The sequence below is a fragment of the Myotis davidii genome, unplaced genomic scaffold (genome assembly GCF_000327345.1).
Source record: "Myotis davidii unplaced genomic scaffold, ASM32734v1 scaffold93, whole genome shotgun sequence".
NCBI classification, from domain to species: Eukaryota; Metazoa; Chordata; class Mammalia; order Chiroptera; family Vespertilionidae; genus Myotis; species Myotis davidii.
The window spans coordinates 4,776,533-4,791,262 of NW_006292095.1; the positions used below are offsets into that span (position 1 = coordinate 4,776,533).

At 47.5% G+C, this 14,730-nt stretch overlaps 2 protein-coding genes across 8 annotated transcripts in view; one reads left to right on the forward strand and one right to left on the reverse strand.

The window, feature by feature from the left end:
• Nucleotides 1-7,011, forward strand: part of FGFR1 (fibroblast growth factor receptor 1) — a 40,456-nt gene extending 33,445 nt beyond the window's left edge. For 4 of the 7 annotated variants that reach the window (XM_015565217.1, XM_015565218.1, XM_015565212.1 and 1 more), the window contains 10 exons: nucleotides 537-739; nucleotides 1,574-1,719; nucleotides 1,921-2,042; nucleotides 2,491-2,601; nucleotides 3,125-3,315; nucleotides 4,064-4,186; nucleotides 4,433-4,503; nucleotides 4,838-4,975; nucleotides 5,169-5,274; nucleotides 5,391-7,011. In XM_015565217.1, coding sequence (XP_015420703.1) covers nucleotides 537-739; nucleotides 1,574-1,719; nucleotides 1,921-2,042; nucleotides 2,491-2,601; nucleotides 3,125-3,315; nucleotides 4,064-4,186; nucleotides 4,433-4,503; nucleotides 4,838-4,975; nucleotides 5,169-5,274; nucleotides 5,391-5,567 — 1,388 coding nt within the window. In that variant the 3' untranslated portion in view covers nucleotides 5,568-7,011. The remainder of the gene's footprint in view (nucleotides 1-536; nucleotides 740-1,573; nucleotides 1,720-1,920; nucleotides 2,043-2,490; nucleotides 2,602-3,124; nucleotides 3,316-4,063; nucleotides 4,187-4,432; nucleotides 4,504-4,837; nucleotides 4,976-5,168; nucleotides 5,275-5,390) is intronic. The other 3 variants (XM_015565211.1, XM_015565215.1, XM_015565216.1) reach the window with 1 other exon arrangement.
• Nucleotides 7,012-9,132: 2,121 nt separating this feature from the next.
• The window catches only part of LETM2 (leucine zipper-EF-hand containing transmembrane protein 2), an 18,720-nt gene continuing 13,122 nt past the window's right edge, over nucleotides 9,133-14,730 (reverse strand). Inside the window, 5 exon segments of the mRNA XM_015565219.1 lie at nucleotides 9,133-10,980; nucleotides 10,982-11,001; nucleotides 11,729-11,830; nucleotides 12,144-12,236; nucleotides 14,017-14,130. Coding sequence (XP_015420705.1) covers nucleotides 10,830-10,980; nucleotides 10,982-11,001; nucleotides 11,729-11,830; nucleotides 12,144-12,236; nucleotides 14,017-14,130 — 480 coding nt within the window. The 3' untranslated portion in view covers nucleotides 9,133-10,829.

The following is a 14,730-nucleotide window of genomic DNA, read 5'->3' on the forward strand; positions in this document are numbered from 1 at the left end:
CTCATTTGTCCTCCTGCAAGTGCCACTATAAGCCAGGCACTGTGGACTACAGAAAAATAACCAAGGTGCCATCCCCACTCAGACTGTCAGAGACAAGATGGTCAATCTGCCCCAGGTGATAGGTGTGTGCACACCGAGCTGAGGCGCTGCAGAGAAGGGCCACGTGCTTTCATGAGGAGGCTGAGAAAGGCACCCAGAGGGATGTCATCCGCCCCTTGCAGGGTACCTGGTTCCCGTGTAGCCCAGCAGTCCAGCTGAGCAAAGGGCTCCTGAATTAATGAGGATGGGCCACGTGTAGCAAGATGGTTCTAGCTCATCCCTCCTGGAGGATTCGGGTCAGGATCAGCAAGCTCCAAGGAGCATGAGATATCTGATCTGCTCCATGCCAGAGCCCCAATCCTAGCTAGGATTCTTCTCTGCCCTAAAGATCCCCAGAGGAAAGGAGATGGGTGTTGTTTGTTCTATGGAGCTAGGAGCTAGGAATCCTAGTGGGCTGGGCCCCAGAGCTTGCTAACACCCTATTCACACTGACTCAGCCCTGGAAGAGAGACCCGCAGTGATGACCTCGCCCCTCTACCTGGAGATCATCATCTACTGCACGGGGGCCTTCCTCATCTCCTGCATGGTGGGGTCTGTCATCATCTACAAGATGAAGAGTGGCACCAAGAAGAGCGACTTCCATAGCCAGATGGCCGTGCATAAGCTGGCCAAGAGCATTCCTCTGCGCAGACAGGTAACAGAAAGTAGATAGGGGATTTGCACGCTCTGCCTCCCTTCTCTCCCTGTGCCCCCAGGGGCTTCTCGAGGAACCCCTTACTGCCTGCCTCCCCACGGTCCCCAGCCTGCTGCTTCCAGCTTTGCTTTCTGGCTGTGGGCCAGGGGCAGGGGAATGTCCTGACCTAGGTGCTCCCTTGTCAGGTGCCCAACCCATGAATTCCAGATGCCCACCATACCCCAGCTGCAAGTCCCCTGCCTACCTGGCACATGGATCGGGAGAAAGTCCTACCTGGGGCAAATGTGCATTGGCTACTGCACGTTGGAACTATCCCCAAAGGCCAGTTAGAGGGGCAAAGATACAGAATAGAAAGGAAGACCTGAATTGGATCCCAAGATGCCCTCTCCTGTGTGCCCATCCTCCCCTCCTCCAAGGAACTGGAACAGAAGGCGAAGGCTGTAAGAGGAGGGAAGGTTCATGCAGAACTATGCTAATTATGGGAGGTGCTTTGAAAGTTAGAAATCCATGATCAGAGGCAGGGTTTTTACAAAGAGTCAGGACAGGATGGAGCTGTTGTTGCAGTGACCATTTCTGTCCATTTGGGAGAGGTACGTAAGGTCTGTTCATGTTAAAGGTGAGTTAACTGAAGCCCAGTAAGGCTAGTTGGTGGCAAAAGAAGTCCGATTTAGACCTGCGGCCTTCTGACCTCTTGTGGTCTCTCTGCCATTCTGCCTGGGAAGGGACATCAGGTAACAGATTATCCCTCTGCCACTGGTGAAAAGCCCTGACTAGCAGTTGGAAGAATCTGCGTCACTCCCCGCCTCCTCGCTAGAAGGGTGACCTAACGCTTCCCTGTAGGTGTCGGCTGACTCCAGCGCATCCATGAACTCCGGGGTTCTGCTCGTGCGGCCCTCACGCCTCTCCTCCAGCGGAACCCCCATGCTGGCTGGGGTCTCTGAGTATGAGCTTCCCGAAGACCCTCGCTGGGAGCTGCCTCGAGACAGGTAATTCAGCTTGTGAGGAAGTCCCCTGCGTGTAATTCTGACGGTGGGAGTTGTATGTACGGAGACCTTCTAGGGAGTGAAGGTGCACCAGGTGTATCCAGAAGTAATTTCCACCCAGTTGGGTGAAATATGGAGAAGCAGTGATGGGATGCCCTTGAACTTCACCAGCCCCATCTTATACCACCCTTTGTTTCCCCAAAGACTGGTTCTAGGCAAACCCCTGGGAGAGGGCTGCTTTGGGCAGGTGGTGTTGGCAGAGGCCATTGGCCTGGACAAGGACAAACCCAACCGTGTGACCAAAGTGGCTGTGAAGATGTTGAAGTGTAAGTGATGCTTCCGTCCTGGTAAAAACGGCGCCTTCCCTTGCCAAGCGGAACTGTGGGCCTTGGGCCAAGTGGAACACCCTCTCTGGTGCTCTTTCCTTGCCCACACCTGCTACACGCCTGCCTAGGGTGGCCTGGGAGTGGAGGGGGCACTCTGCCCCCGGGGAGCGCCATGACCTGGGGCCAGACTGGGTTGTGGTCAGGTGTTCATTCTAAATTCCATTGCTAGCTAATTGTCCTTACCATATCCGCTGCCCCACTCAGCGCCGCATATTTCCACAATGGCTGTCATGAGAGGGAAAGGAAAGGGGAGGAGAGAAGCCACTCGAGGAGAAAAGGGACTCCTTGGGCATACACCTCACCTCCTCCCCGTCCCTTAGCTTTTCTCCTGTAGCCCTCCCTCCCAAAGTAAATGAGTCTCCTCCCCTTCTCTTGTTTGTGTGCAAAGCGGATGCAACAGAGAAAGACCTGTCTGACCTGATCTCAGAAATGGAGATGATGAAGATGATCGGGAAGCACAAGAACATCATCAACCTGCTGGGGGCCTGCACACAGGATGGTAGGCACTGAGCCAGGCTGTGCTCCCACCCACTCTGGGAGAGGGTCTCAGATGGGAACCTGGGCCTGCTGCTCCCATACAGTATCTGCCAGGGAGAAGATACTGAGCTGGGGTATCGGTGACTAGGCATCTGTTAGCCATGTAGGGAAGCGGCATAATAAGGAGAGAGGCAGGGTCAGCAGTAGTTGGAATGTATGGGGTCTGAGCTGATTCCCCTTTGTGTTCATCTGAGAATACAGGTACCTAGGTTCAAAGACACTGTGTGGATAGGAACAGGTGAGTAGTAATAGTGGTCTAGATTAGGGCTATCAATCCCAGTTTTGTTTGGTAGCTTTCTGGACTATGCTGGGAAGAATTAGTTCCCTGACTCTCTCTGAGCAGTGGAATGAATTTCCCTGGTTCCCTAGAGGGGAGCTTAGGTCAGGGTGTGCCATTGGGTGTGGGGTTTTCTCCAGGTGAAGCGAAACCTGCGTACTGGCCTGATGGCCTCTCCATCCACACTCCCCTGCCCCCTTTCCCCCAGGTCCTTTGTACGTCATTGTGGAGTATGCCTCCAAGGGCAACCTCCGCGAGTACCTGCAGGCCCGGAGGCCTCCTGGGCTGGAATACTGTTACAACCCCAGCCACAACCCCGAGGAGCAGCTCTCCTCCAAGGACCTGGTATCTTGCGCCTACCAGGTGGCCCGAGGCATGGAGTATCTCGCCTCCAAGAAGGTATGGCACCTGCCGGCTGGCTCCCCTGGGTGATGTCGGGGTAGGAACAGATGTCCAGCTTACGACTTTCTGTCCTTGGTGGAATTGTAGACTGAGCACTAACTGACTATGTGCTATCTTAGGCTTTCGGGAGACACCAAAGTCAGGAGAGCCTGGGCTAGGTTCAGATCTGTGCACTGCCACTTTCTGAGCAGCCTTGGGCAGCTACTTAACATTTTCTGTTTCTTCAAACATAAAGTAACGATTATGGGAGAAATAAGAGTGTGAGTGTTAAGGACCAGTTTTGGGTGCTCAGTAAATGCTGGCTTTGGGCCCCAGCCCCGTGCAGTTATGCTGGGCCTGGGGAGATGGGTCTTGTGAGCACACTTCTGTATAGATTGGATAGAGGCATCAAGGTTCAGCCTTTCCGGGTACAGATCCAAAGCTAAGAGTTGGAAGGACCAGGAGAGGAGGCAAATACAGGGGGGCTTGCTAAAGTGATCGAGAAGCTGGGAGCTGGGGTGTTTGAATGGCTGAGTCTGAAGTGGAGAAGAGGGACCTTGTAGCAGGGAACAGGCATGTTTAGGAGGTGAGCAGTGTAGCAAGAGAAAGCCTGGGAGTAGCTGGGCCTGCCTGCCAGCTGCAAAGTGAGTGCTGTGACTCAGACAGCTGGATGTGGATACGTGTCTACAGTTTTATGGCCTCACCTGCATCCCACCCTCCTCTCTCCCATCTCTTCCTCCCCCGCCTTCCTCTCCTGTCTCCACAGTGCATACACCGAGACCTGGCTGCCAGGAATGTCCTGGTGACGGAGGACAATGTGATGAAGATCGCGGACTTTGGCCTCGCTCGGGACATTCACCACATCGACTACTATAAAAAGACAACCAATGTAAGTGCTGACGAGGCCACTAGGTGCATGTCCTCTGCCCCACGACTCTGCTGTGCCAGGCTTTCTCCCATGTGCACTTCTCTGCTGTAGCCCAGGGCAGGTGGCTTTGCCTGAGAAACTGTGGTGGGATGAGCTGAATGTGTGCATTCCTTCCCACGTCCAGTCCCTCACGTACCCGCCTCCCTCCCTCCCTACTCCCTCATTGCTCTGCCCTGGGCCACCCCAACTTCCCCATGCTGCTTGCAGGGCCGACTGCCTGTGAAGTGGATGGCACCCGAGGCATTGTTTGACCGGATCTACACCCACCAGAGTGATGTGTGAGTTTGACATGGGCAATTGCCAGGGATACTTGGGATAGAAAGTGTCTGGTACAATAGAGTCCTGTCCTCCCCTCTGAATTGAAGAGGGTCTCCTTCTATTTTGAGGAGAAAACAACACAATATGTTGTATATAACCACTTACTTTGTTCCTGGCGGTGGAAAGGCCTGTTTTCTGCTCCCCGCTGGTATTCCCCTGGGAATTAAGGGTTTTCATTGGCGAGGGTGGTTTTGGGATGAGTAGCTGACATGCTGGGGAAGGAGAGATGGAAAGGACTTTAGGTTGGCCCATTCCTGTGCCCACAACACCCATGGGCTCTGTGTTCATCCACAGGTGGTCTTTTGGGGTGCTCCTGTGGGAAATCTTCACTCTGGGAGGCTCCCCATATCCTGGCGTGCCTGTGGAGGAGCTGTTCAAGCTGCTGAAGGAGGGTCATCGTATGGACAAGCCCAGCAACTGCACCAACGAGCTGTAAGCATGAGAAGATGCCCAAGGTCCTGAGCTAGGCCCTGGAGGCCGAGCGGGTTTGCCGGGAAGAGGAAGAAAGGGGGTGTTTAGCTAGAGAAAACAGCCACTCCTGGTCACTCCTCCCACAGTTCCTCCTCCGTAAGCTACTTCATCTCTCCACTTACAATCTTCCCCCGACCTTACAATCCTGCCGCAGGTACATGATGATGCGGGATTGTTGGCACGCAGTACCCTCTCAGAGGCCTACCTTCAAGCAGCTGGTAGAAGACCTGGACCGCATTGTGGCCTTGACCTCCAACCAGGTGAGGTTGTCCCGTGCTAGCCCTTCAGTCGGCATCACTTAGGCGCGTCTCTGTGAATTAAACTGCCGCAGGGAGGAGAGTGCTGATCCGCCGCTCTTCTGTTTCTCCCATCACAGGAGTATCTGGACCTGTCAATGCCCCTGGACCAATACTCTCCCAGCTTTCCCGACACCCGAAGCTCTACCTGCTCCTCGGGGGAAGATTCTGTCTTCTCTCATGAGCCGTTGCCTGAGGAGCCCTGTCTGCCCCGACACCCAGCCCAGCTTGCCAATGGCGGACTCAAACGACGCTGACTAGCACCCCAGCACTGCCCTCCCCAAACTCCATCATCAGCTGTAACTCACCCATCACTCCCCACAGGACTCACTGCCTCCCCTTTGCCCCTTCCCTGCTGGCGGGAGCCAGCTGCCTACCTGAGGCCGTCACCCCACTGAGTTCGCCTCTCTTCCTCCTCCTCCTCTCAACCTGCTTAGGAGAGAGAGGAGTAGGGAGGCTGGTACTTGCTGATGGCCACTCCGTTCCCTCCCCAATGGTGGACCAAGACCCCTCCCGCCACCTGGCACTGCCTGGAGGGGTGGGAGTGGGAGGGAAGCGTGCTGAGCAGGCAGGCTGGCGAGAGCTGATGGAGCTTTCTCTGTTGGTTTTGTCTGCTTCACCGCCACCCATAAGCCCTTGTGTTCCGGTAGCAGGAGCCTCGTCCTCAAGACGACAGTAGTAGGGAGGGGAAGTCTCTGCTTCGGGCCTCGGTTGAAGGCAACCTCTGCTCCAGAGAGATGGTGCCATTGGCTTATTAATTCCGATACTAATTTGCTTTGCCGACCAAACACTTGGTACCAGAGGACAGGGAGGCGAAGGCTGGGAGCAGTGCCGTGGCCCTGGGGCCCAGCCCCAACTGGGGGCTTTGTACATAGCTATGAAGAAAACACAAAGTGTATAAATCTGAGTATATATTTACATGTCTTTTTAAAAGGGTTGTTACCAGAGATTTACCCACTGGGTAAGATGCTCCTGGTGGCTGGGAGACATCAGTTGCTATATATTAAAAACAAAGAAAAAAGAAAAAAAAAAGGAAAATGTTTTTTAAAAGGTCATATATTTTTTGCTACTTTTGCTGTTTTATTTTTTTAAATTATGTTCTAAACCTATTTTCAGTTTAGGTCCCTCAAATAAAAATTGCTGCTGCTTCATTTTTATATGGGCTGTGTGACGAGGGAGAGAATGTCAACTGAAAAGGAGCAAAAATGATGGGCCCTGGTCTGTGTCTGTCCGGAGGGCCCTGCACATTCCCTGCAGTTTGCTCCTAACCTCTTCCTTTTAGGTCCCGGACCGAGACCTCCGGACAAAACGCCCACCTCTTGGATGCTTTTGGAAAGGCAGGAAAAGAAGACATCTGCGTAGTGAGCAGGAACCTCCTGCCAGTGCACCAGAGGTGCCTGGGCCAAAGCCAAGACCCCTCCCCACTGCAGCCCTCAACCACAAATTGTTTCCTCAGGGGAAACTGGTGGGGTCGGGCGGGTCAGAGGGTCAGAGAGGGAGCTGGGAGCCTCTCTCAGAATAGCCAAGGCGTAGAACTAAAGAGGTGGAGGAAAGCTAAGGATGATTCCGACAGGGGCGTGCAGAAACTCAGACTCAGATTCGCATCTACGCCCTCTGTGTGCGTGTGGTTTTGCCTGTGCTGCTGTGGAAGGAGAAGCTTGTCACCTAGGACGAGGTCTACATTAAAGTCCCTTGCTTCATGTTTTCCAGCCTGCTCTGTGTTTGTGATCCTCCCCCACACCAGTCCCCACGTGATCAAACTGCATGCGTTGGGACTCACAGATCTTGGCTTCCTATAGTTCTTCCTGTACAAACCCCACCCCCTCCCTCAGGAAGGAAAAAATGCTCTAAATGTTTATAGCAGCTTGGAAATTCACTTCCTCTGCCACCTGCTGGTCGTCTCTGCACTCGCCAAGGGTGTCCTGGCTCCTCCGAGCTCCGTGCTCAACCTGCTCCTGTGCAGACTCTAGACCAGCGGTTCTCAACCTGTGGGTCGCGACCCCTTTGGCGGTCGAATGACCCTTTCACAAGGGTCTCCTAAGACCATCCTGCATATTCAGATATTTACATTACGATTCATAACAGTAGCAACATTACAGTTATGAAGTAGCAACGAAAATAACTTTATGGTTGGGTCACAACATGAGGAACCGTATTTAAAGGGCCAGAAGGTTGAGAACCACTGCGTCTAGACCGAAAGCTTGCTTTTTTGCCAATTACGGCTGAATACAGAAGAAAGTTCACTGTGCTTTCATTTCTGTAGAGAAAATGGGATTGCTGCCCTATGTTCCTTTCTGAGCTAGCTGGGGGGGTTTTGGGCAGCTGCAGTGTTGGCTACAATTGTAAATTAGTTCTCTTTCCTTGTGTCTCTGTAAATATGCAACTGTCAATCTATTACAGTGTGTGTTTATGTTTAATGAAGGCATAATTTGGTGAACAGAGCCAGGAAATGAATTTTAGCTCTTAAAAACATTTACTTTCAGACCTTATAGTGGTATCTTTCCTTGTAAAATAGGGATGATCATTTCTGCCTTGGTCCTTGAAGCAATGTTGTGAGAATGGATGATCTATGAAGGGCTTTATATCCCTTTGGGAGAGGTGCTAGAGAAATATATAAGGCACTATTATAAGTGATGTCTTTGTTGTTACTACTCAAATCACCCACGGATTTCCCCAGAGACTGAGCCTGGCTGTCTAATAAAAGATAGTGAAATTGACCTGAGAGAAAATGAAATGATCATTTTACTTAGATGACCAGATTGGGTCTCCTGAGAAAAGGAATCTAGTTTATCTAGTGAAGGCGACGTGCTGTCAAGGCACTGAACTTGTCTGGTTTCCTGAGAGTGAAAAGATTAGGGCCTGGGATTACCACAATATTAATCAATACTGCCTTTCTGCCTTTTCTAATTGCCATAGACTGGGGATCAGTCCCTTGGTACTGCTAATGTAATGTAATGTAATTGATCTCAGGTAAGTAAGATGGAACCTCATGAAACAAATGTATCTCAATGACAATGAAGTCCCTGTGTATCAGCGGCCACTGGGAGGAGCCAGCAGGCCATTATCTCAGTCAAATTAGGTAATAGGCCAGCCTGCTTTAAAGTTCCATTAGGTGTGTATTGGTGGTGACTGGGAGGTCTCTAGCCTAGATTTTAGCATTACTGGGCATTTATTGGATATCACCAACATGACATGTAACTATCGAAGTACAGAATTAGACACAAGTGCAGGTCCGAGGATGTCAAGTGCCACCGATACCTACCTGGAACAGAATTCTCAATGTCTAAGATACAGGCCATGTCTGATGATCACCACTCAGATTGGGTTTCAGAAAGTTCCTAAAATGATACTCGGTGGGTTTATTAGCAGCTGATACACTGAGGTGTATGCATCTGCAGGGAAGAGTAGAGAACAAGGAAGGGAGAGAGCTTTGCAGCTGCAACCTGGCACAGCCTTCCACTCCTTTGGTTGAGAGCCAGGAAAAGGGAAGGTCAGGAAGACCAAGTGTTCAGGAAGACGCAGTTTTCGGCAAGTTCTCTCTAGGTTGGCAAGTAACCGAATTTAGAACCATTTATACTTCTGGTGCACAAAAGTGGTGCATTTAGTGAGCATGACAACTAGAAGTTTCTTTCTTGTTACTCCGGTAGGCACTGAAGTCAGTATTGTGCCGGGACTGGTTCTTGAGCCAATTGTATACATCTTTTCCCAACTGGTGTTCAGTGACCTGTTGGTAGCTTGAAATCAACCGTGTGAGAGTATTTACACCACTGGAATTGGCAAGTGCTACAAATCAGCCCCTCTCCCCCTCCAGTTTGTTAATAATTTCTCTGAACACCGCTAACTCCAACTCAGCATGGGGCTAGGTCTAATAATCATGGAACCCAACAGCCACGCCCTCTAAGTGATGAGAACAAAAGGAACTATCTCAACTTCTCTGAGCTACTATCATAAGACGGGGAAGGGAGGAGTATCGTGTGTCTTCGATGCCTGTTTATGAAGCAAAAATGGGTGAAGGGCAACTGGGGCCAAAAGTGACCAGGAGCCCCTTGACCTACTCATTCTCACTCTGCTAATAATCCCACCGACCAGGGGCCCCTTGACCTACTCATTCTCACTCTGCTAATAATCCCACCGACCAGGGGCCCCTTGACTTAATCATTCTCACTCTGCTAATAATCCCACTGACCAGGGGCCCCTTGACTTAATCATTCTCACTCTGCTCATAGGGAAAGCCAGAAAGATTGTAGTCCAACAGCAGATATGAATCATTCAGCCAGAACAGGATTCAACAAGTTAAGTAGCTAATCCCTTTCCCACACTCAACACTTGAAATTGGAACTCATTAAAATAAACACCCAACATTTTAAAAGTGGGGACATTTATTATGAATCACCTTGTTAGTCCAATGGGGAGATCCATGGAATGCTGCATAGTAGGGATTCATTCTTCGCAAGGAATAGGACGGAGTTCATTAGCAGAACATGGTGGGGCTTGTCGTCTCGTGGAGAGGATGTTTAGGAAGCTTATAAAAGCACACATCCTTGCCATGAAATGCTGATGACGGTCCTCATTTAGGTGATCCCAGACAAGGATATTTGCATTTTATTTGGTTTGACTGATTCCTATCCAACTGCTCTCAATTTCACAGCAAGTAAAGCGATCTAATTTCATCACCCACAGGCAGAAATACCTTTTCCCTCCTAAGCGCTCCCCAAGGGAAAAGCTGTGGGTCAGCTGCACAGCAACCTATTATGTTGTTTTTTCCCCCCGTTTTGACAATACAGAAAACAAACAAATACCTGAACATAATATTTGTTACTGGGCAGCATAGGGATTATGTCAGACTTTAACCACCCCATATGACTAATAAATAGTCTTGTTTGTGAAAGACAAGCAGACCAGAAAAACACACCCAGCACAAACAAATGGTTAAGTCTTAAACCCTTAATTATGCTTCCTAGCAAAATGGTGACTAATGAAAGCCATATGTGCTAGAATCATGGCCGCCTCCCGGATTCCTGCAGACCCAGAGGGGAAGTCTCAGAACAGCCGAGCAGCAGCCAAACCTCTTTTGATTGCCAGTCTAATTCCCAATTTTATTCTCCAGGAAGTTTTTCCTTTATATCCAGAAAGACCTCACTGAGGAATGTCCATTCCATCTCAGAAGCACTTTGTTTCCAGAGCACTGCTCCTACCGGCGGATCACTGAACGAGTTGGTGAGGTGCTCTTACAATGGTGGTTGGAGTTTCCAAGTTCTTACTCAGATTGCCAAGTTATAGGAGGCAGAGTTATCTAAGGACTAAGCTGATTCCATTATGCAAAAAAAATTTCCTCCCATAAAGGGAGGAAATGGGCACAAATACGAAGCTGTTACAAACAACATGGGGTGGGGGGTGCTTTACACAAAGTTTAGTGGGATGACATAATGACACAGAGGAAATGGGCTTTGCAATTATAGTTTTCTAAATGGTCTGAACTTGGTCTGACTGCTGACATCATCAGGAGTGTTTACAAGGTCTCAAAGGACTGCCCCTGATCCTCTACTCAAACCAGACACAGTCTTAGCTGGGAGGTCCTTTACGGATGCCACTGCTGAGGGCAGGAAGCTGAGAGCGTGAGCTTCATCCTCCAGGGCGCCTCTGGAACTAGTGGTGCTGCTCTGAGTTGTCTTGTGGTTTGGCCTGGAGTGTCTAGGTACAAAACATAAGGATGTTAGCCCCTGGTCACAATTAGATGTGTAAGTTCTTCAGGAGTTACTTTTTTTGTTTTCTTAAATCAAAATGACAGACCACAAGGTCAAATCTGAGTTTGTAATTTATCTTGGTAATAAAAATAAAGACTTGCAAACCAGGCCTCGATGCAGTTTGCCCCATCTACCTGTTCCCTGGTGCTCTGGTCCTCAGGAGCCAGGAGAGCTGCTCACTGCACAGTTCAACTCTCCCATGACCCCTGTACTGTTTACTTGTATTATGCTTTTTTCTCTTGCCCCAAATTCCTTTATCCAAATGGAAAAATAGATAAGTAATTTGTTATTTACAAGCATTTCTCCTAAGATTTAAATTGCTTTCCTGCTAGTATTTCCTGACATGAATCCTGTGTGAAATATACAACATATGGGAACTATTTCCATCTGGCACAAAGGAAAATAAGAATCTGCCTATATTGTAATTAGCTTCTAGACTTAACATGTTTAGGTCTGATCCACGGTTGCATTGGTTGATTTTTTTTTTTTCACTTTTGGATAATTGAGTTTAAAAAATGTAGTGGTTATAAGATGACTAAAATTCAGCCTACAGCTTCCTGTTTGAATGACAGGAAGAGCTGTGCAGTGTTTTACAATAGTTAAGATTCTAGATTTTCACTGCCCTTAAAAAGAACTAGAGGGAAAGGGGTTTTCTTTTTTTAGGTCATACTTACAGCTTCTTTAGCAGAAGTTACGGATCCTTTAGGTAACGAAATAGGTGTTGATGGTGTTATGGGTGATGATGTAATTGGTGGCAGTTTCATAAATTTTTCATCCTTAAACATCAGAATTGAGAGGTGGGTTACTAGTTTTAAAATAATGTGCATGAGATAGATAGTCCTACTGCCATGACTACCAGGAACCTGCAACAACTACTTCAGATTCTGGCACAGGACTCAAGAGGCAAAATCTGGAACCTAATTACATATAACCAAATGTTGAACTTTCTTAGAAACAGCAAATAATACAACAAATATTACTTATTAAAGAACACCATTGAAGTTCAGTTTCATTAAGGGGTTACAAATAGAGAAATGAACTTATTTTCATGTTTAACCTAATTAATCATATGAAAAGTAATGGTGTAACCTTAGTTCCCTTCAGTTGAGGTGCTAAGTCCACCAAGTTCTCTTTAGACTCAGGTGAAGTAGGTGATTCCACAGGACTATGTGTCTTCAGAGCCTAGGGAGAAAGATGTTATGTAAGCATGAACTTTCTGGTCTTCCTGAAACTCAGAAGCACTTCCAAGTAAGTAGTCAACGCTTTCTAGAACAATTCACTTTCCACTAAATCCCTAACTTGCTCCAACTATATACCCTTTATGAGTAACATATGAAGTATGTCCCAGAAATAACAACTTAGTATTATTTATCTTGCAATTTTGAACACAAGTTGCACTCTAATTAGATCCCAGTATTTAAAATCTTCAATCATTAACAAGTTACTGGTTTGCCAATTCTGGTGGTATTCTAGTCTCAAAAAAGGTGCCATTTCTCAACTACCATCTATTTCTAATGGCATGGATATAACTTGGTCAAGATTGACATTTATCATTGCTGGCTCCTAATGATAAAAGTTATTTAAATGGTAGGTGCTGCTTAAACCTATAAAACGAGGGAGAGGGTGACATTTTAGAATAGTTAACTTGTCTTTAAGAATTAATTAGATTTAAAAATATATCACTGCTCTTTGGAAATAAGTAATTTCTTTGTGTACTTTGGAGGGAAAAGGGCTACATATATCCAAAATTATAAAATATTCTATTTGATGTCTCTAAATTTTTATAGAGCCTACCATACTACTTGTTTTCATTTTGTACATATGGAGAATAGAAGTTTTAAAGTTGGATTTTTTTTTTTTAAAGCAAAGCAATAAAATGGCTAGGAGCTTGTCATTTTGTCCTTAATTCCTAGGTCTTTCTCAACCATTCCAGAAAACAACATCTGGATAAAGAGTTTCTGTCCATCTACAATAAGTCTGAGAACCCAAATTTAGCTCTGAGACATTGTGCTATTCCAAGATGTCCTTGCTCCTGACAGCAGTCAATGAATGACAGATAACTTTGATCTGTCTTGAAGACCAAAGATAGAGTAAGAAGAAGAACCCAATAGTCTGCCTTTTTTGAACATGGTCTGTGCTCCAAAATTGCTCCTACCTAGTCTCCCTAGAATCCTTCCTGGACAAAGCCCAAATCCAGATTAGTCTCTGGAACTCTGCAAAGGGAAAGCAAGATGGGGTCTCCTGAAGTGTATTTTTCATGCTGAATTCATACCATTTTCCTTGGCTTGTCCAAGGAGTCAACAGCATAACTAAGATTTAAAATGGTTGGTCCACACTCCAGAATATTTCATCTAATCTACTAAAACATATGTGCAGCATGCTCAATAGGTCTTTTCCTTGCTCACCCATGCAGATTCTGATTAGACAAGAAGCCACAAAGTAGAACAGCGAGAGGCCCTTTCTGGTGGACCCAGAGCAAGATGCTAATGATTGGGCCAGTCCTGGGTTCTTCAGTAAAATACCAGAAGAAGAAAAGGCTACTGAGTTAAAGGCAACAACAACAAAGATTAAGACAATAAGTTGTAGAAAGACCAAAAGTTTAGATTCTAAATTGGCCATTCACTGCTTAAAAATTAATAGGAATCTGGACAAATGAAACAGATGTAATAGAACAAGAACCATTCAGTCTCCAAGGAGAAAGTAGTGAAAACAGTCTGAAGACTAGATTGTTAATAAGAAGGAATGATCTGGACACCTATTAGTAAAACCAAATCAAGCTGGGATCAAAGGCAGTAACATCCCTAGAGCTAGTTTTTGTGATTTTAATATTTTTAGTAATTTAAAAAGGATTTTAAGGCCAGTTGGCCAAAATTCCAAAAGATATGCACAAAAGAAATGCCTACTCTGACTGCAGTAGGAAATAAGAGATTTGGAGAGCAGGGCCCTGAACCCAGCTACTCACCTCTCCACTTAGTGGGATCTCAATTGGCTTTGGCTTCACATCTATCAAATAGAAGGTTCGTGACAGGAGCAAAAGAGAAGGAGGGACGTTCTCCTTCAGGTGGAGGTCCTGCCACTGGGGAATAAAACATGACAGAGTCACAGAATGGGAGGCCTGGATGTGACCCAGGATCATCTACTGCTTTCCCCCTTCAGATGGGAAGATTATCCGGGAGGCCTCACCTAATCACATGAGACCTTTAAATCTGGGACTAGAGATCAAAACCAAAGGAACTCCGAGATTTAAAGCATGTGGGAGGCTGGCATATGAGAAGTTCTTTGCAGATGGAGGCGACCTAGAGGTAAGGAATGCTGGTGGCCTTCAGGAGTGAGTAGCCCAGGGCTGACAGCCAGTGAGGAAACGAGCACCTCAGTCCCGCAGCTAAATTCAGAACTAAATTCAGCCAACAAGTGGAATGAGCTTGGAGGTGGGGTCTTCCCCACAGCCTCCAGAAAGGAATGCAGCCTGCACCTCTGACCTACAGGACAGGGAGCAAATAAATGGGCGTTGTTTTAAGCCAGTAAATGCGGTCATTGGTTATGCAGCCATAGAAAACTAATACAGTACTGTCTCTGTCCAAAAAATCTAGCTGCTTTGGTATCCCACCGCTCAATTAAATAAAGCAAATTAGGTAAGATGGCTCACTTGCAAAATAGAAATCACAAAATAAGTCTG